General features: G+C 47.0%; 1 protein-coding gene across 2 annotated transcripts; it reads right to left on the minus strand.

Annotated features, from left to right (window-relative positions):
• Positions 1 to 916: 916 nt before the first annotated feature.
• TSPAN2 (tetraspanin 2) lies at positions 917 to 23996 on the minus strand. Of its 2 annotated transcripts, none has more exons than XM_059867465.1 (8): positions 23844 to 23996; positions 21831 to 21933; positions 9570 to 9667; positions 9071 to 9145; positions 8471 to 8572; positions 7195 to 7269; positions 6378 to 6461; positions 917 to 4849 (listed from the first exon to the last, which is right to left on the minus strand). In XM_059867465.1, the coding sequence occupies exons 1-8, from the start codon at positions 23910 to 23912 to the stop codon at positions 4784 to 4786; spliced, it is 672 nt and encodes a 223-aa protein (XP_059723448.1). In that variant the 5' UTR covers positions 23913 to 23996; the 3' UTR covers positions 917 to 4783. The 2 variants fall into 2 exon arrangements, with proteins under 2 accessions (XP_059723448.1, XP_059723449.1); XM_059867466.1 differs by lacking the exon at positions 917 to 4849 and adding an exon at positions 4995 to 6259.
• Positions 23997 to 27045: the final 3049 nt, after the last annotated feature.

A 27045-nucleotide genomic window follows, 5' to 3' on the forward strand; every position in this document is an offset into this window, starting at 1 on the left:
GCCCCCAGGGGGCGCTGTGAGAGGGCTCTGAGGGGCGGCCCCGCCTGTACCGGCCCGCGCCCGCCCGAGCCGCCGCTGCTCCCCCGCCTGTAAAGCGGCGTGGGCAGCGTTGGAGGGGGGGATTCTGCCCCTCTGCCCCGCTCAGGTGAGACCCCACCTGCAGAGCCGCCTCCAGACCAGGGCGCTCAGCACAGGAAGGAGCAGGAGCCAGTCCAGAAGACGTACAAGGATGATCAGAGGGATGGAGCAGCTCTGCTGGGAGGAAATGCTGGGAAATTGGAATTGTCCAGCCTGGAGGAGAGAAATTTCGGGGTGACCTTATTGTGGTCTTCCAGTACCAGAAGGGAGACTACAAAGGGGATAGCTTCACACAGACAGAAGGGTTAGATTGAATATTAGGAAGAAATTGTTCCCTGTGATGGTGTGGCTGCCCCTAGATCCCTGGAAGTGTCCAGGGCCAGGCTGGACAGGGCTTGGAGCAACCTGGCCCAGTGGGAAGAGCTTTAAGGTCCCTTCCCGCCCAAACCATTCTGGGATTGTGGCACCGCCCCGCCCGCGGCGCGAGCAGCCAATGGGGAGCGAGCACCGCCCGCTCTCCCGCCCACAGTGGGCGGGGCCTGTCCGGCACGCGGGTCCCTGAGGGGAATCCCGCCGGGTTTGGAGCCCGGCCGGTCCCGGTCCCGATCCTGATCCTGATCCCGATCCTGATCCCGGTCCTGATCCTGATCCTGATCCCGATCCCAATCCCAATCCCGGTCCCCAGTCCGGGGCCCTGCCTGCCTCGCTGGCCGAGGGCTGCTCCGTCACCTGGAGCCCAGCCGGTGTCCTGGATGCTGCAGGTGAGGCGGAGGCAGCCCCGGGGTGCCCTCAGGGCCTGAGGGGGCTCTGGCTGCGCGGATCGAGTTCTCTCCGGGAGTCGTTTATTCCAGGTTATTTTTATTAGGAAGTTGTTTCAAATTCAAGACACATAGCCGATAAAACACCACTTCGGAACACATCATAGGGAAGTGAAAGCTAATTTCAGCCACAGAGTTACATTTGTTTTCTTTCAAAGCAAGAGGTAATTCTGCCACAGACCTGGCAGCATGAACTAAAATGCCAGTTCCTTCCAAAATCAGAATTTATGCTGTGCCATACACATTATCCTGGAAGTGGTTAGTGTTTTGGAGAACCTTGTGGCTGGAGCACCAATAGAGATGAAAAAGATTGAAAGGCTTTATTTATGTACATTTTCTATGAACAGCATCCGATGCTGTTAATCCATAGCCTGCAAAGGCTGTACAGTACAGCATTTGAGGGCTTAAGACAACTCAGTTTCTTTTTCAAGACACATGAAACGTGTTTTGTTATAAAACTATCAGTATCAAGACAAGTAAAATACTACTCTTCATTGTAGGGATGTCACAGGGCTGAGCTTCATCAGCTGCTGTGTGATTTCTGAGAGGTACCAAAACTGGCTGAGGTTTCCCTGTGACAAAGGAAGCTCCCACCAAAATCAGTAACTTAGAAAAATTAGACAAGGGAAATGTGAATTAGGATGTTTAGAGATACAGTAAGGACAACTTACATCTTTATGCTGTAGAACAAACTGACAGGACAACAAGAAAATGTGTGTGATGTGATTTCAAAATTTTGACACCTGGAGGGATCTGATCCTTTGTCACTTTCCTCTGGGACAGGATAAATGGGTATTTTTGCTGCCTTATGTGGCAGTAACTCTGAAAAAATACCTTCAGTTACTAAGATGCAGAGAAAACTGCAGTTATATTAAGCACCTCACAACAGCAGGAAACTACAAAAGACCTTTATCCCTGGATTCTGTTAAAGGCACTAGTATATGAATAACATGTTGATTTCCAGCTTAATTTATACCAATAACTTAGAGAATCAAACCAGTAACAGGTATTGTCCTGTGCCTGGTATGCAGTGCAAGTATCCCCTAAACCTAAATAACTGCAACCCTAGAGCTTATGCAGGAATGCTCAGAAAATTAATGCTTTCTTTAGAGGAAGAAACAAATCACAAACCCAAAACACTTCAGCAGAAAGTTTGGTGGCTCGAGTCTGAATTTATAGAAGGGTTTTTTTTCTGCCACTTTTTCCTGTTTTCCTAAGGCACTGGGGTGGTTTTGTACTTCTGGGGGAGTGGAGGGCTGGGGAAGCAACAGCAGGTTCTGCAAGCTGCCTTGGCATTCAGTGCATCTCCCAGCAGGAGTGGGCATCTTCCAACTTACTCAAGAGATGATAAATAAAAAGACAAACTCTGGTCTTGTCATTACATTCTGGTGCTACCAATTGGAAGAATGTGTAGATGTGTTTAAAATGAATAGAACACTGTCATTATGAGGGGGAATGTAACACCAGGAAATGGCTTTATTTGCAGTCAGTTTCTATCCCTGTAGGACAACAGTCTTGGAACCTGAACCACTGGCTCTGGTGCTATTTTTCTGATTTTCCTGGAAAGCTGGCTTATCCTGAGTGGCAAAAATGACACTCGACAAGAGTTTCTTCTTTCTGCCAGTACTACCTTGGGACAACACACCCCAGCTGGGCACTACCCCATCGTCTCTTCAGAGCACAGCCATTGTAGGGACAGTCTCAGCTACACCTGGGAGCCAGGAAATTGCTTTGCTGGCTGCTGTGTTAATCTGATTTCTAAGGTTCAGTTTGAGACCCTCATGGATTTGCTGCCACTGCTGTTCTCCCAGCTGAGCCTGTCTTGGGAACAAGCAGCAGATCAGGGCCCTGTTTCCTGTGCTGGTTCTTGCAGAATGAGGTCCCAGGCCCTGTTTTTAATTAACATCCATTGCTAATCAGCTGTGACAGAGTGACACAAGCCTCACTCTTTCCTGGTGTGTGATTTCATGTATCCCTGCCAGCCTAAAGCTCAGCCTAGACATGGTTCAGTCAGCAGTGCCTGCCGTGCCCAGCTCTTAGTGCAGTGCCACAGCTCGTGGTTGGATGATTGGAAAAGAGAAATCCACGTAAGAGACAGCAAGATGTGTCAACTAAACCAGAGACTTGGAGCAGCAGCACTTCCCCAAGTCCTGAAGTGACAGAAAACTGATGGGAGTTTGAGTTTCTTTGGGGAATAAGAGATAAAAAATAAATAACAGATAAAGGGTGGTATATCCCACACATATTTCCTGAAATCTCATTTTGTTCCACTGTGTTTCAGTGGAACAAGGAGCCCATGACTTGTAAATTCCAAGGCCTCGTAGACAATGGTCTATTGGAATGTGTAGTTTAATTGAACTTCTCCCCAGCATGAATGGAACAAGTGCATCAGGAATCTGAACTGGTGATCACCAGATCTGCTATGGGGGTAGAGTTAGCAAAAAGTTGTTCTCTGAAACTGTGAATTATCTTGAGTAAGCCAAAAATTAAGAGATCCTGAGCCTTTGATGTAACTTCTTTTTCTGGGGACAATCTTTCTCCCTTCTAGGCTGGTTCAAAAGGAACATTCTCTTATGAATAAATATGACAAATAGAAAAATTAAAATATAGAAAAAAACCAATGTAAACGCAAGCCCTGAGGTATTTCAAGCACACAGTGTAATTTTTATACCTGACAAGCAATCTAAAGGTGCCAGTAAGAAAACTTACTTCATGGCTCTGTAGAAATGTCCCATCTTTCTTTCCTGCCTTCTGCCCCCAGGAAGGGGCGAGAGGTTGAGGTAAGAGCCCCGTGGAAGCTGTGATAGTCACAGAAGCAGAAACTGAGGATATTAAAGTGCTGTGTGTCTTTTTCTGATCACTTTTGCTCTTTGTTTGGCTTCCACAGGCCAGTTAGATTCTCCACAGATCTGACAAAGGGGCAGCTTTTCTGGACCTAGGCTCCACTCCTGCACCAGTTTGTAGCCACAGTGAGGCTTTTGGGATGAAGAGGCTGCTGAATGTGGATTTCTGTGGCCCCTTGAACTCACAGTTGGGTTTTTTGGTGTATCTCAGCCTAGCTTGGGAAGCTTAAGCACACTTTGCACTGCAGTTGGTCCCAAATGACTGCCTGGTCTTGCCAGCTTCCCACCTCTTTCCCCCTCTTCCTTTAGCCTGGATCTCCTTGGATGTTTTCTCCCCCAGAGCTTTTTGTGTATGCATGAAGGGTCCAGTCCTACAAAAAATAAATACCCAGTCTCTGCATGACAGTGAAGTCAGTGGGTCTACTCTTCAAGTTTGCTGCAGCAGACCCTTAGGCATTAATTGTTTTTTTTTAAATAAAGTACAATTTTATTAGTTCTGCTCTGTTTGGGCTTTGAAAAATAAAGTCACAAAACGGATCATAGGTCTTACTTTTTACAATGGCATTGGTCCCTCTGCTAATTCTTGGCAAACAGGGGCTTGGTGTGAGAGGGCTCTGAGCACTGTGTCCCTGGGGGATGTGCACACACAACGTGTTCCATCTGCAGATATTTACCTGGACAGGTACTGCACATCCAGAGACCTGCTCACGTCCAGAGGTGTTTGGAAGGAGACACATGCATATGCTTACACAAAGTCTATACATGTGTAAATTCTTAATTGCACAGATACAAACATTGAAAATCAAATTAGTCTTAGATGCACCTTTCCTCTTTTTTCATTAAAAAGGACATTTTAAACCCCTTTTTTTGTTCACTTCAGTTTTACTGTAACTAATACAATTCACCTGATCACCTAATGAGATATTTCCCTCTCAGTATGTTAAAACACTGATTAAAATGCATTACAATTATTAAATTGGGTAGAAGAGCACTTCTTGTAAGCTTAGTCTGGAACTCCTGGGACATAGTTGTGCAGTGACAGTTTTAGATCATTTCTCTCATGTTACGGATCGTACAGCACAGAACCATGCTGAATATCATGCCAAAGATCTAGAAGAGAAGGGATGTGATTTAGGGATCCACTTACAAAAGAGTTATAAAACAACTTGCATATCAGACAATCTGAAGGTCCCTGTGGCAGAGTAGTGACTGCTTCCCTCTACAAACCTCAAAACATCAGACAATAAACACGGAGGAGGTTTCACTGATTTTATCAGCTCACACTGGTTTCACTGTTCTTTGTTCTAATGTCCAGCCAAGCACAACTGCCCCAAATATTAATGTTACTAACATCAATTTAAGTCACATAATAACTGTGACTATTGGTGGTATCCTGGTGTTGCACTGGAGTGTTCTGAGTTTCAGAATGCTCCTACATGGAATAGGACACACGTTAGAGTAAGAGCAGAAGGTGATTGCAGAGCCCCTGGAGCTGGTGCTGAGCTCTGAATAGTTCCTGTGCTCAAGAGCAAGACTATGCATTAAATCTAAACCCCCACTCGTGTCAGGGAACTTGGTCAGCAGAGGGAGTGATGAAAGCAGAGAACAGTGGGTGTTGCCAGAGGCTCTGCTTTCTTGCCACAGGTCAGTTCTCCCAAGCAGCTGCCTCCTGAGCACTGCTAAGGGTGTGAGATGGGCAATTAAAGCACTGGGTTCATGTCCCCTGCCCACACATGTCCCTAAGGATGGGCACAGCTGAGCTCTCACAGCCCAACGAGTGGCAGAAACAAGCACAGAAAAAGGTGCAGGTGCATTTCTGCTGCTGAAGAGGTTGTGGTCACTTCAGGATCTTCGCTGTGTCTGAGGTGGGGATCCAAGGGGAGATGATCCCAGCTCTGGTGTGTCCTTGATGTTACTGATCTCTGTCCCACCCCCACTGTATTTTTGAGTCCCTTCCTGTTTCATACAAACTCCAGCATCGTTCAATATGCACACCATGGTTTCTGTTACCTGCAGAAACCCTTCAGCTGCTTTTCAGTGTCCACATAAATCTGTGAACGTCCTGCTCTTCCCAGCAGCTAAGGGAGTGTTCCTTTACTAATACTGTGGCTCCTCATGCTGCTGGTGCCTGAGTCTGAAGGAAGTCATGGCACAGATGGGCTGGAAAAGCTTTGTGCTAAAGCCTGGTGAGCCCCATCCTACCAGTCCTGCTGTGTCCTTGGGACAGGATGACATCTATTGGTCACAGCTCTAGTGGGTATTCTCTATTCCTCATGAAAATTAGGGAAGGTATCCTAAAGGATTGAAAGCATCAGACTGCAGTTGTTTTGGAATACAGTAAATGCTGCTACAGCCTTTTGCTTTTTAGTTTGGTTCACGTGCGCTCTGCTCTCCCACTCTTACAACTAAAGAAGATTTCCGTTACTTTGGACCCTGTCTAAGGACACAAAATGAACTTGAAAAGCACAGTCACACAGCTCTGCTTGCACTGATGGGGGCAATTCCCAGGGAGAAGACACACTGGAAGCAAGAAGAATTGAGGAATCTCACCAGTTGCTGCAAAACACCTTCCACAAAGCTTTGAGTAAGGGACAGGGTACTGGGCTCAAGGAGAGATTGGAGAAATGGATTTACTCACTGTGATGCTAGCAATTGCAATTCCAACAATTCCAACTAAGCGCAGCTGAGTATCAATTACATTCTGAATTTCAGCCAGGCAGTTCTGTTAAAAACAAAATTAAAATATTTTTTTATGCCTAGAAATCTATATTTCAATCAATTCTATCAGCTGTTCTCACTGAGCGACAGATAAATACAAAAATATTAGTGCAGTCACTGTCCTAATTCCTGCATCTAAACCTTGGGTTTTGCTGGATAATTTTCCCAGAATCTTCCCTTTCCTGGTGAGGCATCTGTACCTCTTGCCTGGAGAGGCTGACACATGCAAGTAATTTTCTTACAGTCAGTTTTCTCCCTAAATTTAAACTCCTTTATATAACAGGCCATGCTAAATCAGGACGTTTGGTGCTTCATTTTGCCATTGAACTCACAAGCAGATTCCAGAAAAGACAGAAATTACAGAAATATCTTAACACATTGAAGTTTCTAGTCAGGAGGCTCCATGTATGACTAAGGTGGGCACTTGCCAAAATCGAGCCTCCATGGGGAATTTGGGGTCCGGTTCTGTACCCTCCTTCTCCCTTTTCCTTTCAGATGGTGCAATATTGTCTCAGCTACCATGGGATGCCACAAACAGGTGTCATGACTGAGGGCAATATGACCTCCAGCTTAATTCTACCTCCACTCTTCTCCATTCTATAAGGAATTTCATGCTGGAATTTCAAGGTTAAAAGAACTTTCTTTCTTTTACTTACAGGATGTCTCCAATTTCTCCAATTTTACTAAAGAACTGCCATGAAGAAGTGATTAGAACAAGCAGGACAGAGGACACTTGCCTTTGGCAGCTGGATGTTCTCTGGACAGGGTAATCCTGTTTGTTGTTCCACATTACCTTTACCACAGCACTGGAGCTGAATGAGAGAGAGATGGAGGATCAAAGAGGGGAAACCACAGGCTGTTCCATAATGAAAATCAGTTGTTATTTTGTCATGGTTTAGGGACATACTTTCATACTGAAAGTGAGACAATAAATAATTTAAAAAAAGAATCTGTACAGATCAAATAATACCTTATCCTCTATATTTAAACTGCTGCTTCTGGTAGAGTTCCAACTGCGTGGGACAAAATTCTCAAAAATTAGTTTCAATTGTCTGAGGCCACAGCAAACAGTCACATTTGTATTAACAACAATGACCAGAAGGGATTTTTATTACAGTATTTCATAAGAAAGCAAACAAGTGGATTTGGGAAAAGCAGATCCCTGGCTTACAAGAAAACAGGAGTTAAAGGGAGAATGCAGAAAGTTCAAACATCACATACAGAATTATGGGCAATGCACAAAAAGTACAGCAGAGAATGCTGGAATTTTTTTTTTTGACACAACATCGTGCTGGGTTTGGAGACAGTAATAAATCAGAGTTTCAGAGGGTTTGTTTTTCCTGTTTGCCTATCTCCCACAAAATGCTTGGAATTCCTCTTTGGGTCAGAAATAAGAGCTATGGGAGAAGGACAAAAGGGTCTGAGGTTGTGAAATGTTTGTTCTAAAGAACGTGGGAATTGCTGTAAGGAGCAGCAAAGCTTGGGCTCGCTCTCCATGGGAGGCAGTGTAGATCCAGGATGGACACAAACAGGATTAAAGAAGTCACAGGTTGTAACTCTGATTCAGACATTCACTTTTTGGGTGGCCTGAACTGTGCCACACACGTGCTTTTGGTCTTTGACTGACTAGGTTCAGCCACGCTGTAGGTCCTGGGACACAGGTCATGTTTTCTCTGACAGATGGAGAGGGATGCAGACATTTCTCTCTCTCTCTGCATTTGCAAGTGCTTATCTGTGGATTTCAATATCCAGAAGGGCCATAACTGTAATTTCTTCTCCACACAAAGACCAGAGACACCAGAAATTTCAAAGCCTGGCTAAGTGCACTATCAAATGTAGAGATCCAAAAATCAGAATTCTGACAGAGCCCTCAGGAAACTCTCAGGGTTGTGAGCCTCTGACTGGATTTGAAGTACATTTAGTTCTATTTTGCCATACCTCAGAGGGAGGAATTCTGGATTCTAATGGGCAGTGTGACAGTGGAGGGAGGTGCTGAGGTGGAGGAGTACTCACAGCCACGTGGTAGCGATAGATGGTACTGTTGACCTTCCCCACTGGGTTTTTCAGGTAGTCCTCATAAGCATCTTCATAGATTTTCTGGGCCTCCTGTATTGCCTGCAGCAATCAGATTTTCTAAGTGAGTTTCAAATCAGTCTTACCCCCATCCAAGACTTTCACCTTGTGTCCTCAACCTCCAGGGCAAAAAGTTGTGCCTGGTAAACAGGTATGGTGACTCAAAAGCCAGGAGGGTTTGTGGCCTGGTGGCATTCAGAGGGTCAGAGTGTTCATGGCTCTGTTTAAACACTCTGAATTGGGCAAGTTCAGTGCCTAAATTTATTTGCCCTTCTCACAGGCAATACCCTCTTTTCATACAGCTCCCCTTGATGTTCCTTCAAGGCTGAACCACACCTCCACCTTCTCTTGAACAGAGGAGGCAAAACTTCATCCTGTTCCAAACTTGTGATAACACAAGCTGTCATTGCCTCCAGATAAGAATGTCAGAGTCTTGCAGGGAAAAGTCTCCTGGAAAGTTTTCCTATGGAAGAGCCAGGCCAGTGGGCACTGGAATCCATAACTACCCCATCATTACATCAGAGGCTGTTTGCTACTTACCACTTTCTTGCCTATGAAGGCAAATACTCCAGCAGTGACCTCACCTGCAAATATCACCAACAGGCAAGCAAAGAACTGCAGAGGAAGGAGAGAATCTCACATGAGTGTAGCTTGTTCATGGGGGCTGCCAGTCAGTCCCTCATCCTCCCCAGGCCTCAACAGCCCACCCTGAACCAAAGCTCCTGAGGGGGCTCTGCACAGGGCTGCCAAGGCAGATTCCTTGTCACATTCAAACCAAGGGGAAATGGCAAAGAGGTGGCTCAGAGGCAGCTTCAGGAAAATCAGAATATCTCCAGGGAATACATCACAAGGGACAAGCAAGGGCGGCTCTGCAATAGCATGGTGGCTGCTGAGTCCAGAGAAACTGGATTAGCCAGTTAAAAGGACATAAGATCTTCCAGGTGTTGGACTGTAAAGATCTTTCCATTAATGACACCAAGCACTGAATGCTTTGGATGGTTTCCCTGCAGAGCCCAGGCCCTGGAAAGCTTTTACTCACTGTTCCAATTAAGCACTGGGACTCCCGCGCTGCTCCACAGCACCCGAAAAATCCAACTGCTGACATGATGGCCCCTGCTCCCACCAGTACATAGAGTCCTGTGGAAGTCAGAGCCAGGCAACAACTTCAGAGGGTGTCTGTCCCCAAAGCCTGCTACCTGTTTCACCAGCCCCAGCCATTTACAGGTATAACAAGGTCTCTGGCTCTCACAAAACTGGTTACACAGAAAAGGTTCTCTGACCACAGGAGGAGAGCAATACTTTCTTCAGAACTCTTGGAGAATTAAATAAGACAATCTGAGATTAGCTCAGTTGGTTAGAGCATGGTGCTAAAAACACCAACTTTGCAGGTTTGATTCCTAGATGGGCCATTCACTTAGGAGTTGGACCTGATGATCCTTGTTGGTCCATCCCTTCCAACTGAGAATATTCTGTGATAAGAATCTGTGACTTTCACCTTCCTAGTCTGCTGTCCCAGGGACAGTTAAGTGCAGAAAGAACAAACCCTATACCATCTAGAATCCCCTTACACCTCTGCAATAAGCAATGTAAGGCAAAAAAAGCCCAGCTGTGCTAGAGGGTTTATTCTTGGGAAACCTGGGGCTGGAAATGTGCGGTGTGCTCTGCAGGGGGGGAACTGAAAGGAACATGGGAGATGGCAGCATAGCCCCATACAGACCCCAGCTGTTACCTAACACTAGAAATACTCTTATTCAACAGGTGTTTTGGTTTTAGTTTTATTTTTTTGTATGGGCTTTATCTAGGACAAAAGGAAATCGAGGTACAGAGTTTTTCTTTCCTCACTTTTGAATGTACATTTTTTGGTCTGTGCTTAGGCAACGCTGGTTCCTGTGGGGGTCAGCTCCCACCAGACCACAACCACAGGGCTGTGCCTTGGCTCTGGTACCGTTGGTGTAATTCTAGTCCTTGGCCTGTGCAGGACGTACAGAAATCTGCCGTGCTGAGCCACTGCTGGGGAAAAGAGCTTCATCTTCCTTCTCCTCGTGTCCTTCTGGTGAGGGACAGTGGAGCTGCAGGCAGAGTGCACTAGAGGGCACAGTGAGCCTTGCTCCCAGCCGGGACTACCCAAGCTTCCACTGAGAGCATTTAGTGTGCTCAGTTACCAGTGTAAACATTATTATAAAATCCGACCCAGGGTTAGCACAGCTGCTGGCATTTGCTGTTAGCAGGCCTTGTGTAACCTGGACTAGGAAATCCTACAGATGACAGTTTGCAATTGCTAGGAAAGAGTAAAACTAGGAAATCTAGGAAATCCTACAGATGACAGTTTGCAATTGCTAGGAAAGAGTAAAACCAGTCAATGTTTGAGTGCAGAGCTTCCATCCAGCTGCTCTGCCTCACTGGTGCAGCCTGCTCGGGGAAGGCCAACTCCTGCCTGCTGCCCATTCACTGCCACATCAGCCTTCAGTCTCTGTGTCTATCCCAGTTATTGTGATCCTTGTCCTCCCCTCCCTGCCTCCTTCTGCCCCAGTTCCTGCTGAGAGATACATTCTGATAAATAGCAATAAAACAAGTAATTTGGCTTTGCCCTACTAATTGTAACATACACGGTGCTGGGGGATGCTGCTTGCTGCCTGTGTTGGCAGTTCTTATTCCATGTTTTCTGGATTTTTAATACTCAGCCACCTGTGACTTCCTGGAACTGAGCATTCTTCAGGCTGGTACTTGTACACAGATGCACAGCACTGTTTTTTACTGCTGTACAAAGATATTTATGGCTCAGGGGAGAAAGGTCAGCCAGCCCTGGTGGAAGATGAATTGGAAAAGACAAAAAACCCTCGCTCAGGTGCAGAACCTGGTGCTCACCAGCCATACACCACCACTGCCATTTCCTGGGATCTCCATGGTAACAAACACAGTGTAATTACAAAGATGTTTCCTGGACGTATTCAGTGTGTCACTCCCTACTCCCTCCCTGTACTTATCGGGCCACTTAGCAAAGATAAATTTGAGTAAGGACACAGGAAAGGAGTCTTCCCATTTCTTTTTCTTATTTGCAGCTAGGAAAGACAAAGCTTAGTGAGTCTAGGGGTGAGACCACTGTCAGGAATTTGGATTTGCATTTGTCAGAGAAACAGCCTGAGCATTTCACTCGAATGACTCAGAGCTAAACCACTACCTCAGTGAGAACTTCCCTTTTAAGGCGTGTTACAGGAAGAACTCACACCACTCACTAAACAAAGCTGAGCCCCAAGCTGAGCCAGCCAGGAGTTCAAATCCACCTTCTTCCATCTTCTGCTCAGGAGAGTTCATCCCACTTTGTCCTTTCTCAGCCTGGGACTGCCACTTGGTGATACCCAGCTATTTCTAGGTGGAAAATAATGTTGACACTTAAAAATTCCACAAAAATAATGATATTTTTACTTTTCTACTATATATACACACACATGTAATCTTTCACACAGGAATGAAACTTGTGATTTTGGGGTTGTCCTGAGGCCAGGAGTTGGCCTTGGTTGATCTCTGTGGATCCCTTCCAATTCTGAATATTCCATGAGACACATGAAGAGTAGCTTGAAAAAAGTTAAAGGGGCCAAGTTACTTCTCAGCTTGCACTGAGAGGTTTCCCAGCACCTACATCCAGGGATGCTCAGTGGAAGATGACTTCCAGGAAGGATGTCTGCCAGAGACTGAAATGTTATAATTTATGGCTTAAACATCTTCAGGAAGGACTTTTGCCTCTTGTAGCAAAATTGTATTACAAAAGCTGCAGAGAAGACCACCACATCCTGACTGAGGCCCCACCTGACCCCTGTCACTCTCTCCCTGTCCATGCCACCCCCCCCCCTTTTCTTTTTCTATTTCTTTTTTTTCTCTTTCTTTCTCTTTGCCTCTTTTACTATTAAATAAAATATATCCATTTTTTGGCACCAACGTCTAACCTCATTTGGTTTTAACATTATTTTTGGGTAGATTTTGAACATTTCTTGGTTTGATCAGTTTAATTCACTGACCAAATTTTCTTTGCTCTTCTGTGTTTAAACTGGTTTGTAACAATATCAAAGCTGCAGATGCAGAAATATCCTGGATGGTGTAAGTATGTAAGAAGGATCTGGTATTTCTTTTCCTAGAGGGCTGTACACAGCAATGTAGGCATGTTCACCTCAAATTCTTGATAAGAACAGACATAAATTTAAAGTGAGACTCTCCAGAGAGAAAAAAAAGCAATAGGTGGCAATGTCTGGCACACAGCCCTTGGAATCCCAGCCTTACCTAAAGCCATCAAGCACTGAAAGCTGTCAGGGCCAGCAGTGCAAATCCAGACCTTTGGTGGTTAATATCACCTTTCCTTGCAATAGCATCCAGTGTCAGTACCTCAGCTTCACTAAAACCCATTCCTTCCTAAAAAGCAGGATGGAAAGCCTTAATCAGCTTCTATTCATCAGCACTTCCATTGTAAAGTACAAAGCCTTGGCACAGCCTCTAACTTGGCATCTACAGCACAGCAGGGAAACAAAAAAAAGTCAGTTTATAGCCAGAGAATGGAACAGGTTTGAGAGCTACAAACTGACACAAAAAATTCACCACAAAGCTCAACATGGCGAAAAGAAGTGTGTGAATCAGGTCAGGGTAGAGAGCTTGTTTAGGTGAGTGGAAAATGATGAGAAGACTGTCCAGCTGCAGCTTGTTGTGCAGCAGAAGGAAAAATGTACAAAGTGGAAAAGCAGCAAAGGTTTGTGGCCTTTTGAATTCTTTCCTCTCACCTCTTGTTGCCTCTGTTCATTTCCTGCAATTCTGCTCTTTGGTCTGGGTGTGCTCATGGAGAGGAGAGAGGGCTGGCACCTAAACTGAGAGCAGGGAATGCAGAGAGCAGGAATGCTGCTGTGGCATCCAGGAGGACCAAGCTGGCCCCAGAGACAGAGCTCTGCCATCTGTGATTGCCCACACTTGGAATATTTATTCCACCTGCATTTGGGGCCCACAAACAGGTCACTCTTAGCCCCTGAATGCAAAGGGATGAAGAGGCACATTCCAAAGATTAAAAATCCATGTGCAAATCTGACAGAAAACTGCTTGGTTTCGGCAGACACAGGGAGTGCACTGATTGCTGAGGGGGTTCTGGAGGAAATAGGGGCTTCTTTATAACCACAAGAGGATGAAAAACAATGTGTCACAGGACTGGGGATTTTTGAACAGAGCCTATTCTCTTTTTTTAATATATATTTTTTGGTGAGGAAATATTGAGGTTTTGAGGTGTGGTTTGTTTTGCTGTACTGACCCTCTCCCTCCCCGACCCCCCCCCCCCCCCCCAGTTTTTTTATAGATGTGAAGAGAAATGAAGACTTCTTCTTTTAGCAGTGAGTCAAGTGAGAGAACACCTGATAACAAATTGATTTCCCTTCTGGCTGTAATGTAGTGAGTGTAAGAGGGGAACCCCCTTCTTCTGCCATTGTTTTATTCTGCAAAGACAAATTTGGAAAGCCATAAAGCAGCAGCTTTTCTGTATATTTGATTTTTTTGATTCATCCCATGGGGAAAATCATTCTTTCCTGAAAGGAAATTGTCACATGGGGGTATTCCCTGTGAAAATTCCAACAGGAGGGATTCCCATTTTCTAGCAGACTCTGCTTTGCAATTACAAGGGGAATTAAAATGTTGTCTGGCAGTCTCAGAGCATCCTGTGGCTCCCAGCAGTGAAGAATGGCAAATCCACAACTCAGCAGATCTCTGGATCAGCCTCAGTGCTCGTGGCACACAGCTCTTCCCCAAGACAGTGTCTCCTCTGGAGACAAGGACACATCCCTTCTGGGGCTGCACTTGGAGACAGGAGATCCCCAAGTCTGAAAAAGCACCTTCAAAAGGATCAAGGGATTCTGTGTGTTCTTTCTGAGTGTACAAACCCTCTGTGATTAGCAATGGCACAGAATTCCACTCTTTAGACCAGAGAGAAGAGAATGATAGAATTTTATAGCTACTGGCTGCAACATATCTTTAAGTATATCAAGAGTGAGGGAAGGATCAGCCTGGGCTGGAAGAGATGTAATTTCAGACTCTTCCACAGCTACTTTTGTCTGTTTGTTTGTTTGTTTGTTTTTCCCTGTCTTACTGAAGGTTTGAGGCACAAATCCCTGCCAAGGAGCAGGAGCAGACAAACACACCCTGTGTCTGTCTGGCTTTATTTCACATGGGTTTCTTGTTTACCTGGCTGCTATGGGCACTTTCCATTTGAAATAATTCTCCTTTTTTTTCCTCTCTTTTGGGCTGAGTAAATAACACTGAACAAATCCCCAACTGTTCCTACTCCACAGAGAGAACAAGCAGCTCTGTTCTGGGGGTGAGGGACCCAGCAGCAGCAACAGCAGAGCCCAGGACCCAGACAGGGCTTGAAGGATTTTCCTGGGGTTGTGTGTTCCTTGCAGCCCCAGAGGCAGAAGTCCTCCTCCACGGAAGGACTGAGGCTCTCCAGCCCTTAGGAGAGCACCAAGGAACTTCTAGCACAGACACACTCCTGGAAAATATGAGAGACACACGTAGGAGTTGGAAAAAAAAAAAAGGCCAGACAGGGACAGTTGTGTGTGTGGCACCAAACTCAGCTCCTGAAACAGGCTTGTTACTAGAAATTTCCATTGTATATTTATTTATAAAATACATTTACAGAACTGGAGAAAAGCTGCAGAGGCCTCTAAAGTGACAGGAATTTCTAGAGAAGTGGAACATACCCTTAATTTAAGCATAATGGATTTATCTGATTAAGTGTCTGGTGTGAATTTAGCAGAGATTTTGTGGTTAATCAGCCTGGACCATTAGAGGCACCAGCCAGTTTGGAGGCTACTGCCGATGCACAAATCCTGAATTTCAGTTTAAAATCAGCCTCAGTGTAATGTAACATCCCAGTCCAGTTCCTCCCTTTCCCACAGAACACCAGCCTTTGTTACATATCTTGCTCATATGAACCCTAAATAATTATGGCCAGATTCACTGGAGGCAGTGTGTTCCCAAAGCTGTTCCCAAAGGCTCTGTCAGGGTCTGCCACCGCCACAGACTGCTCTGAACTCAGGTGTCACCAGCACACCTGTGCCAGCTGGAGCTGTCCTGACCTGGCTGCACTTCACAGAGCCCCGTGGCAATGGATTCTACAATCTAATGATGTGAATAGTGTGGGAAAACTTCCTCACATGGGAGCTGTCAGAGTGCACTCTGTGGTCAGAAGCACATGGTCGAATGTCTCGGTACTTTTTCTACTTTCACTGCATCCTTTTTGACTAGAGCCACAGAGCATTCAGGAGTGCACTGCAAATGTACACAATGACATTAAGATTTTTCAGCTGGATTCTCATTTCTTTTCTTCATATTTCCTGACATTTACATGCCTGTTTGGCTGCAGTAAGCAAAGCACTTTGTTGTCAAGAGCAACTGACAGTGAGTCTAAGATCATGTTCATGAGTGGTTGCAGCTAATTTAAAGTCTGTCAGTGTTTGTACTGCTCACATTATCTGTTACCACTTGCATCACTTTGTTGATACTGTATTTCTTCTGCCTTTGTAATACTCATTTGGTATTCTGAAATCCTCTCGTGATTCTCTGCAATCCTCTCTAGATTAGGACACTCTGGATAATCCTGTGTGTGCATGAGCCAGCTCAATCCAAACCCTCCTGAAGATGTTTTTGAACTGACAAGCCCCAAAAAGGAGCCTGAGGGCTTTTTGGTTGCTGGTTTTTTTTGTTTGTTTTTTTTTTTTCAGCAGACTTTCCTCTTAATGGCTTCAAAGTGGACAATCCAAATGTATTTATAGCTCTGTCAGAAAGAAACACAGCACAGGACATTTCCCTTACAGGAGTTGTAATGGGTTGTACTGGTTTGCTTGTTATGTAGGAACTGCTTCAGAGCATGCAGAGCTCTCTTAAAGAGACTGAGTGAAAAAGGAGCCTGAGCAACCCTGGAGTGTGGGGTGCTGCTCCAATGAGAGCAATCATGGAGTCATGGAATGGTTTGGGTTGGAAGGGTCCCTAAAGATGAGGGAGCCCCCTGCCATGAACACCTTCCACTGTCCCAGGCTGCTCCAAGCCCTGTCCAGCCTGGCCTTGGGCACTTCCAGGGATCCAGGGGCAGCCCCAGCTGCTCTGGGCATCCTGTGCCAGGGCCTCAGCACCCTCTGAGGTTATACATTAATGTAACCAGCCACGTCCTGGGGACATCCAGGGATGGGAAGCACCTTGATGCCCTTTTCCTTCCCACAGCACCAGTGGCAGGTTTATCCCCAGTCACCTCCTGCAGGTGGCTCTTTCCAGAGAGCTCCCAGTGTTGCTGTGTGAGCTCTGGGCTGGGCAGCCTGACCAGAAGAGGGACTCCTGGGGCCTGGGTGCTGCCCCAGGGGGCTCAGGGCACCCCGGGCACTCGGTGCTGGCAAGGCTCAGCAGTCACAGCAGTGCCACCAGTGAGCAGGAACCAGGGTGGCTTCCAGCTGCCTCGAGGGAGGAGAAGGAAATGGGGTAACTGTGGGCTCTGCTGCTGCTGTGGGGTGGGACTGGCTGGGAGAAGCCACTCAGGAGGACAATTTAATGGGCATAAAGTGCATTATCATGCTTAAGTGATTAAAAAAATAAAAGCCTCCTGAACCTCAGCAGCTTGCAAATATACAGCAGTCACCCTGAGGCAGATGGACAGATTGTCACATTAGGCTAAATTAGCTTGTTTGGTCAGAATTGCCTTTATTCTGTCAGGGGGAATGCTAACTCTTAGGAACTCCTGCAAGCTTTTGTGATCCACAACAGATTCCGAAGACTTTGGAACAAATTTCATTTTTAGTAAGGTTTTCTCAGGGGGTGGTAGTGGTGGTGTCATATTTTTAAAGTGAATTTCCAGTGAGCAGCTTCCGTTTTCCACTCAAGGCCACTATCAGCCTTTTCTAAACCTTTTCTTCCTGAGCAACAGAAAAAGAGAGCTGCACACAGATGATAGGAAGAAAGACAATTTCATTGCTTAAGTCTTAAGTACAGACTAAAAGCCTCCCCAATACATGATGGCAGGATCATTGTGATTGCTCTACAGGGCTGCTTTGCCAACAGCTCTCATTTTAAAGGCTGGTAGAGTTTGAGAGGTGGTGGATTTAGCAGAGAAAATCCTGTTGACTAAGGGTATAGTGCTTGACTCCAAAATACATGAATAGATCTTGAACAAAGTGAGGCACAGGAGCAGAGAACTGCAGTTCACATGGATGGAACTCCAGCCAACTCCTGTTTGTATGGGCATCCACTGCTATGGAGAAAAGCTACTAATATCCTTCAGCTCCAGACATGACTTCATATCCTAAGGCACGCTCCATCCACGTACCTCTCAAAGCCAGCAGCATCACTCCTGCTCTCACTGACCCCAAGAAAAAGCCACTATCACCCTAAAACTTTTGTCCACAGCTGTTTTGGCCCTGAAGGATGCCTGGACCACAGACTGGATCATGGGACGGAAACAAGAGAACAGATCAGAGCAAAGGAGGGTTGTGAGCTCTGGCTGTGCAGGAGAAGCAACATTTCAAGGCTGAGAAAGAGCCACCCAGACTGATTTGTTTGCATTCATCAGGTTTTGTTACCATTCCTGAGGGGGTTTGTTGAGTACACACACTTGACTTTTATTGGTGTTGGCAGGGATGAGACCCTCTGCACTTCATTTCTGAGGAATACAGAGTTTGTCCTGTTTGTTGCCCTTTGTCCACCAAAAGCAGAGATGGAAGAATGGGGATCTGGAACTGATCCTTAAAAATTCCCCACGTCAGTTTTTGCTTCACAAGTGCTCTACTTGCACTCAGCAGCACTTGGTCTGTACTACTGCGCTTCAGTTATTCTCAAAATTAAGACCAGCAGTACTACAAGGAATTAGAAAGGACCAACTAATTGTGAGACAGCAGTGCTGACACCCTGGGTTCCCACAAGCATCTTATTTGCTTCTGACTCTTGCAGACCTTCCTGCCCAGTAAAAACTTTCCCAGTCTTGGTACAGGAGTCTCCATAAGGATGAGCAATCCAAGGGAATTCCCTTAATTCCACAGATCTTTTCTCCATTTGATCTGTGCAGGGTCACAGACAAAAAGATAAAAAGGTATCTGCCAGCTATTGTCCTTTGATGAAATTATCCTTTTTTCTTTCATTTTTTCTCTCTCAAGAGCAGCTAAGAGAGGGATCTATGAACTCTACCAGAGCTGAACTGCAGCTGAACAGGGAAGCCACAGTTTTGCTTCATCACTTGAAGCACAGGCACAAAAACTGTACTGTGAGATGGAGTAACATAAAAATATATCCCATTGTAGAGGAACTCCAGAAGCTGGGGAGCTGCAGGGAGAGGATGTCCAATTTTAGGAGCCTGCTCCAGTGTAAGATGTGTCTGGTAAAATGGTTGGAGGCTGCGTGGGTCAAAGTGTTCCAATTCCAACCTTTTCTGTTGTAGGTTTTTCACTGCAAACTGCAGTGGGGAATATGGATCACCAAACACAAAACCACAAGCAACAGAAAGCTAGGAACACATATGTGCTTGCCCACAGCACTGTAAGCTGTTCTCCAACCAACAAAAACATCTCAGTGGCTGGAAAAGATGAACAGGCCTGGTTGCCAAGTCATGGCCCGAACTATTCCAGGGGCAGAAAAGACAGCTGGGCTGCTGGTAAAGAACAGGGCTATTTAAGGAGACTCACTCTGGCCTAATGGAAAATGCAAGGATAGAATTATCAATTATTTTACACTAACCCAACATTTCAGATCCAGGAAAAAAACAATCACAAGGAAGCAGAAGAGAGAAGCTGGTTAAATTCGGCTGGCAGCTCAATCCAGGTACAGAAAGAGCAGAATGTGCTGCCCTTTAGAAGAAAGAAAATTAACTGTTTTTTGGGAGATGGCGATTCTGGAGTGTTTCAGCCTACAAAGCAAACTCCAAATGCACCTGCACTGTTGTTCCAAGCACTGACACAAAGCTGATGTGATCCCAGGGCCTTGGGAGCCACAAAAGCCATCAGTGGAACCAAGATAAAGAAATTGTTTTTTGATGTATAGCTATATGCTGGTATTTTAAGTCATACTGCTGATCTGCTTTCTCTTTCAGCCCTCAGGGCAGCTGCTCCTGGTGTGCTGCACAGTGTTCCATATTAAGAATTCCTATGCAAAACCCTGGCTGCCACCCAGAAAGCATGTTAGAGAGCAAACACACAGAGCCAAATAAACAACAGTCCCAGAGACTCTGAGAAAGGCCCAATACACAACTGCCAGTGGGGACTTCGAGCTGAAATCTCCTCGAGAGGGAAAGCTCTTCAGCATGACCTTCAAATGCAGCTTTGTCTGCTGCAAACCCACTGTAACTGAACTTCTCCCTGTCCTGTTATCACGGCCTTGGCCCCAGACTGCTGACAGCCTCAGCACAGCCTGAGCTCTGCCATCAGATGCTCAGGAGTCACAGCATTTAGCAGGGTTTGTAATGAGGGAGGAAGGGCAGCAGAAAACTCTTTGGTTTTCTTTCACAGGAATGCTCTGTTCAGTGCCTATTACAAAAAAAGGGCAAAACTTTGCTTTATAATTAAGTCAAAAGTGCAAATTTAAAAGAATTCTGAAATCTCTGTGCCCTGTTCCTCAGCACTTCCTCTCACAGTTACATATTTCAACAGACAGCTCTATAAATACGTGTGGCAGCCCAAAAGCTGAATGTCATGGTGTCTGATGAAACTTTTACAAGAACATTCCTCAGGACTTCCCAAAATTAACAACTTTGAACAACTTTTGTAATTTCTATTCAGGGCAGAAGCAGACTACATCTTTTGGAGATTTAAATACACAGGCACCAAAGAATATCTTGTTTACACCGTGTGTTCCAGGCTGTACAGGAGTTGTGGTGCTTATTCACAGCACAGGATGTAGCACTTTCTGCCTTCCAGCAGCACTTGATTTTGAAGGCCAGAACATCCTTTTGTCTTGTTTTCTCTCCTGGGACAAACACAAGTGGATCAGGGAGGGAAGCATTCCAATCTACAGCACAGGGAATTCAGCAGGTATAAAGTGGAGCTGGAAATGAAGCTGGTGATCTAACATGCTGCTGTCACAGCAGCTCAGATGTAAGAGAAAAGGTAAATATACTTCCTGGCTCTCTGTGTCAATGGAGGTGCTGCAGCGTGTTTTACAGTAACCCTCAGGTCTCAAACAATGTTTTCATCTGAATGGTTTTATTGAGCCTCACAAAATCCCAGGGAAGCATTGCTGGACATAACATTCTCCCCATCTATTCCCATGGCTGCAGTTCTGTGCCTCTAGCCTGGCTGCAGATGTTAAAGAAACCTGGGCCTGGGGCTGTGGTGGGTCTGAGTCAAAGCCTCCACTGAGAGCATTGGGGTATTTAAGGAAACTGCACAATCCTGGAGTGACAGGTAACTGCTGGAGGACACCTCTGGTCACCTCCCAGTTTTTCCACATTGCCAGAGTGGCTTGATGGCCAGGGCAGGACTGGGTATTCACCCACACTTGGCACTTGTAGATGGCAAAAATGTTTGCACCAATGGGATTTTATTGGGTCTGTCTCTAGGGGTGATTAAGTATTAAAGAGAAAAAAAATCCAATTTTTCTGATGTAAAGGTATGTTACAGTTGCCAGGGACAGAGAGCTGCAGTTGCTGGCAGTCCCAGACAGCTGCTATTGAAGGGTATCTCTAAATATGAAGCACAGGTCCCAAAAACCCACCTGGAAATCCCAGGGAGAAAAAAAGTTATTTTAAATGCTAAAATTAGATGTGACTAATCCCAGTTCTGTGGGCACAGGAACTAGCTGATTCCTGCCCAGGTTGGACAAACAGCTCCTGAGATGACTGAACACCAGGTAGTATCACTTTTCAGCTGGGGAAGGATTTGCTTTGGCACTTTGGTCCCACTGAGGCCTCCACAGGGAGAACTGCTGAGCAGAATTTTGCTGCTGTCCTGGTTCTGGGAACATTCTGAAAGGACACTTATTTTATTGGCTGGCAGCTGCACACAAAACTCTGGAGGGATATATTGGTGAGCCCCACAAGTCTCTGACCTGTCTCACCTTCTATTCTGAGAGTATTAGCACAATTCACTTAGGATATGAGGGGACTGGATCAAATCCAGAAGAAGAGATTAGTTAGGTCTAAGGAAGTGGCTGTCAAGCAGAGAAAGGTCAAAAGCCATCACACACATGGCACACAGCACCAGAATGTCCAGTTTTGTGTAGGTCAGCCCAGAAATTGTTGACCAAGGTGTGTCACCTGCCCCAGGATGCAACCAAGGCTGGAGGCTGCTGCCCTCCCAGCACTGTCACTTACCCATGAAGAAAAGTTCCGGGGACTTTTTGTCTGTAGCAAACTCTGCCATGGGCCCACCAAACCGCAGCCACAGCCCAAAGGCAATGACAGCCAGTCCTGCCAGCTGCAACACAAACAGAGCAGTCAGGGCTGCAGTGACAAACGGCTGCAGAGCATCACAGCAGTGTCTTGGCACCTTGTGCTTTCTTGAAATCCCACAGCTCAGAATTGCACTGTCAGAAAATTCATGCAACACTTGCCAGGGTCTGATAACAACAAATTCCTGTTACAGTGCAATGTAGTTCTTTCTTTCAGCTCCTCAGTGTAGTGGTGCTTCTGAACTTGCTAGAGACTCTCAAACCTTGTCAGTTATTTAATTATCAAAACTGGGCCTGAATTGTCATGAGAAATGGAATGGGGCAGGGGACTCCCACCAAAACTAGGAGGTACAAGGATTGTTACCGGGTAGATATCTTGGATCACAGAAATTACAAACCAGTGATAGAGGCTGTCAAGTGCAAGGAAAAATTCCCTTTAATGTGAACAATACCAGGTCACAAAGGAGTGTCACAGCATGTTGTTTGAGGGGAAAGATCTACAGTCAGAAGTTTCAGCCTCACCACATGCCAGACAGATCATCAGCCTGCCAGGCAGTGCTGTGTGACCTGGCAGAGAGCTCCAGCAGCCCTCAGGAGCAGAGCTGTGTGTCCTGCAGGCAGCTCCAGCACCCCTCAGGAGCAGGCACAGTGTCCTGCTGCTGTCCAGGCCCAGAGCCTCAGCCTGTGGCACCTGCACAACCTGGACAAGGCTCACAAACACCTGCTGCTTCCCATGTGGGCGCCAGCCTGGCACAGTGCTCCCCTAACCTGTCCTGCATTCCCTGGCACTTGATCCATTGGCACAGCTCCACAAGCCAAGAGAGCAGGCAATTGTACAGCTGGAGAGCTCAGGATCACAGCTTTCCTCACAGATGTGTCCTAGCAGAGGATGAGGGTCCCCTGCCACCCTGTCACAGCATGGGGACCTCCCTGCTGGCAGCCTCCAGGCTGTGGAGTGCCCCTGGCAGTTCGGGATGAATGTCCCAGCCAGCTGAGGAGATGGTTCCTTCCATCTCAGCGAAAAGGCAGATAACAAAACACAGTACTTGTCACTTTCGAGAAACAAATAACACAAAGCTTTGTCCTTCTGCTGCCTTGCAGCTGCAGCTGGGCAGCATCACACTGCCGCTCCAGCTCGAGCACAGCAGCACTGTGTCCCCGGAGCACGCTGCGCTGTCACCACGAGGGAACAGCCTTTGGTTCAACTGTGCTTCAAGCATAATGGAGACAAAAGCCCAAAACTGCTTGCTCCAGAGAGGCTGAACAGGATGACTTTGTGGCTTCTTTTAAAAAGACCCCAGTGAATCAGAAGGAAAGAAAAAGACATTTAAGAAGATAACATTGCTGATTGTTTTCTGGAAAGCTGAAGGGAGAACAGTGCATGAGGGAAAGAGAGGGAAGAGAAAGCGTGAATTCAGCTGCGTGGAACTGTGAGACTATTGAAAAGGTGCAATGAGGGGAGAATGGACACAGCATTCCCTAAATCTCTTGGGGTGATGCGAGGACTTTGTCTTAGGATGATCTCGTAGCAGCTGTTTTCTCCCTATTTGAAATGACATTAGTAAAAAGCACCGTGATGCTGCGAAATGTTCTGCTCACTGCACTGTACTGGGGGAACCTCTCCCAGTCTCCTCCTGCAGCCGCGTGGTTGCCGGGGAAATGATCGCTACTTTAAATGATCAGTTTAGACAGATGCTGTCTCTGCTCAGTAATGCCATCTTACACCGAGCCGGTGCTTTCCCAGGCAGAGCTGCATCTCCCTAGGAGCGAGCAGAAGCCGGGAGCGCTGCCCGGGCGCTCCCGCAGCCTCAGCTCGGGCAGCCGATCCCGCAGGGCTGCCCGGAGGGAGCCGCGCCCGTGCCACCCTCCGGCACCCCCGCACCCGCAGCAGGTGCCCGGCCCCGCCCGGCCCCGCTCCGCCCGGCGCGGCGCTCACCCAGAAGGTCAGGTTGAAGATGAAGAGCAGGATCTTGACGCAGCGCATCCCCCCATAGCCCACGCCCATGGCGGGCGCTCCGGCAGCAGCTCCCGCGGCGGCTCGGCCCGACTCCGGCGGGGCGGCCCCGGGGGCAGGTGCGGGGCCGGGCGGGGCCGGCGCTGCCCGGGCGGATCCGCCGACCTGGGCCCGCCCCGGGGCGGACTTTGTGCCCGGCGCCGTGCCCGGGGGTTCCCGCGGCCGCAGCTGCCCGGGCGGGGCACAGGCGGGGCCGGGCACCCCCTGGCCCCGTGCGCTCGGTGAAATTCCTCTGGGCGTCCCGTGTGTCTCCAAAAGACGCTCAGATCTTGCAGATGCTGCCCGCAAAATTACAGGCAGGATCAAGAATGTGATGTCGTTAAACTTGTCTTGGTTCACAGCCATAGCTAAGAGTCCCTCAAGTTCATTTTCCAATCATTTATTTGTTCTCTAATTTGACCCAAAATGCTGACTCTGCTGTCAAGATCTTAAAGCTTTCTCATCTTATGATTTTTTTCAGCTGCCCCTTCGAGGTCTCCAGGAGCTCTGAGTCCAAAGTTGCCTGTGGGGCTTTGAGACAGGGGAGCACGAGGTAAGGTTGTGTCTCTGTAAAAGGGGTTTCTACAATAAACATTTCCTCTCCTTATTTAAAGAATAAACCACTTATTTCCTTTTTTTTTTTTTTTTTTTTTTTTTTAGTTTGTGCTCTAGTCATAACTGTAGAGTTCTATCTATTCAGATTATTTTCAGGTTTTGAATAAATTTTCCTTGAGGTGTGTATGGAAACCATGCAAAAATGTGTGGGAAAAGATGTTTGGTGTTCTTATTTCAAATTACACTCCTCTAATGACGCAATAATACCAAAGGATGTTGGAGGTGGTTTCCTTTTTCACTCATTTTCCTCTTCGCTTTCAGTTGCGTTAAAGCCTGGCCATATTTTGGAAAAATAATCCCAAACAGTTTATTTGAATTGCAATGACACAGTTTAATTAAGAATATCTTATTCCATTTGCAATGAATTGCAATGCAATACAGTTTATTGGTTTAGTTGTTTGGGTTTTTTTTAAAGAAACATTGACTTTACCTTATAACTCAGAGTAAAACCCCACAACTTCCCTTTTTTTTTGCTTCTGTGATGCACTGCTAGATGGTGTTGACCTACCAGGTCCAATGTATTCTTTCTAAAATAACAAAAGCATGAATGCATTTGAATAATCAAAATAACTTCAAGACAATGAGATGCATCAAACAGTAGAAAAAGTTTTCATTATCCTCTGATACATTTGAAGCAGAGGAAAAACAAGAGAGTGGTTTTGCCTTCGACTGTGATGGCAACAAAAATAAATAGTTTTTTTAGAAGTCTTTTATTAGGCTTCTCTATTTCTCTAGTAATTTTCATGCTGATTTTCTCTAAAAGTGTAGGAATGGAGCATTCAGCCTTCGTAAGTAGTAGGTCTCCTTCCCACATAATTCTTGCAGTGAACTAATCCCAAGGTGCTGCTTTTCAGCACGTGGTTCTTGGCATCTCCTGGAGGCATCTCACAGCTTCCTCTGGCACTGCCCGGGGGTCACACAGGTTTGGGTGCCCAGGGGTCACACAGGTTTGGGTGCCCGGGGATGTTCAGGTAGGTTTGGGTGCCCAGGGGCAGAGGGTTGGCAAAAAGTCACCGGTGGGGCTCTGCTGGGCTTGGTTTTAGGGCCAGTGAGCTGCAGAGTTTTCATAAATGACTTGGATCAGGACTCAAAGGGATCCTGAGAAATTTTGCTAACACAAAACTGGGAAGAGTTGTTGAATCCCTCGGAGGCAGAGGGCTGGGCAATCACCAACCATGTGCAGTTTAACAAGGGCAACTGCTGAATGCTGCACCTGAAGACTTGCAGGATCTGGTAACCCTGGATGTATGGGCAGACAGGGGAGTGAGGCTGTGGGAAGCAGTGGCATGGAAAGGTGGGGTCCTGGCGATGGCAGGCTGGATCTGAGTCAGTGTGCCCTGAGCCAGGAGGGACATCCCTGTCCTGAGGGCACCAGGGGTCCTGGCGATGGCAGGCTGGATCTGAGTCAGTGTGTCCTGAGCCAGGAGGGACATCCCGGGTGTCCTGGGGGCACCCGGCACGCATCCAGCCTGGGTAAGGGAAGGATTGCCCTGCTCTGCTCTGGGATGGGGCAGCCTCGCCTCCAGTGCTGGGGTCAGTTTTGGGTGTCCCAACATGAGAAGGACATGAAGTTGCTGGAGCTGTCCAAAGGAGGGACACGAGGGTGGCAAAGGTTCTTGTGGGGCCACACGAGGAGCGGCTGAGGGCACTTGGTTTGTTCAGCATGAACGAGCCTGAGATCAGGGCTCATCGGGGGCTGCAGCTCCTCCCGAGGGACAGCAGAGGGACAGCTCCGACTTCTGTGACAAGGACAGGACCCAAGGAAGGGCTGGGGCTGTGTGAGGGCAGGTCAGGCTGGAGATCAGGGAAAGGTTCTTCCCCCAGAGGGTGCTGGCACTGCCCAAGCACCCCAGGGAATGGGCACGGCCCTGAGGCTGCCAGAGCTCCAGGAGCGTTCGGACAACGCTCCCAGGTATGCACAGGGTGGGATTGGGGCTGTCTGTGCCGGGCAGGCGTTGATGATCCCCGCGGGTCCCAGGCCGTTCCTCGGCTCCATGACGGCTCCGCGGGCCCCGCTCGGGCCCTCCCGGCCGGGCCGGGCCGCGGGCGGCAGCGCCCCCTGGCGGTCCGGCCGTGCCCGGCGCGTCCCTCACACCGCGCTCCGCCGCTCGGTACAGCAGCAGCTCTGACTGCGAGGCTCCCGGCTCATGGGGGATCCCTGGGGAGAAGCACCAAGGTGGTCAGTGTTCTCATTTGGCAGCCTATTTGGAACAAATCAATATCGTCAAGAGAAGAAGAGAGGCATTGAATTTTTATCAGTAGGATTAACAGGTTGTGAAGGTGGCATTTGCTTGTTAGACAATTCAGTGTTATTCCATGAGCTGCTGTAGTTAGTCCTGTTGCTGGACAGGACTAACATTTCCATCTGGAACATATCCAGCTTCAAAATCCATGGATTTTATTGCTTTTTATATTAAAGACCCTTCTGTTATCAAAGTGTCCTTTCCCCCTAAGGTTCTTAGATGAAACAAGCTTGTGGATATTTGTAACAGGCTTCAAGTCTGGCAATTTCTTTGCAGTTAGATTTAAA

The sequence above is a fragment of the Haemorhous mexicanus genome, chromosome 25, assembly GCF_027477595.1.
Source record: "Haemorhous mexicanus isolate bHaeMex1 chromosome 25, bHaeMex1.pri, whole genome shotgun sequence".
Taxonomy (NCBI): domain Eukaryota; kingdom Metazoa; phylum Chordata; class Aves; order Passeriformes; family Fringillidae; genus Haemorhous; species Haemorhous mexicanus.

Excerpts from the sequence above, each read along its gene's own strand:
- TSPAN2 (XM_059867465.1), bottom strand. The coding sequence starts at position 23,912 with ATGGGCGTGGGCTATGGGGGGATGCGCTGCGTCAAGATCCTGCTCTTC. Across the intron at positions 21,934-23,843 it reads TCTTCAACCTGACCTTCTGG|CTGGCAGGACTGGCTGTCAT; the intron begins GTGAGCGCCGCG and ends TTTGTGTTGCAG. Across the intron at positions 7,270-8,470 it reads TCTATCGCTACCACGTGGCT|CTCCAGTGCTGTGGTAAAGG; the intron begins GTGAGTACTCCT and ends TCTCTCATTCAG.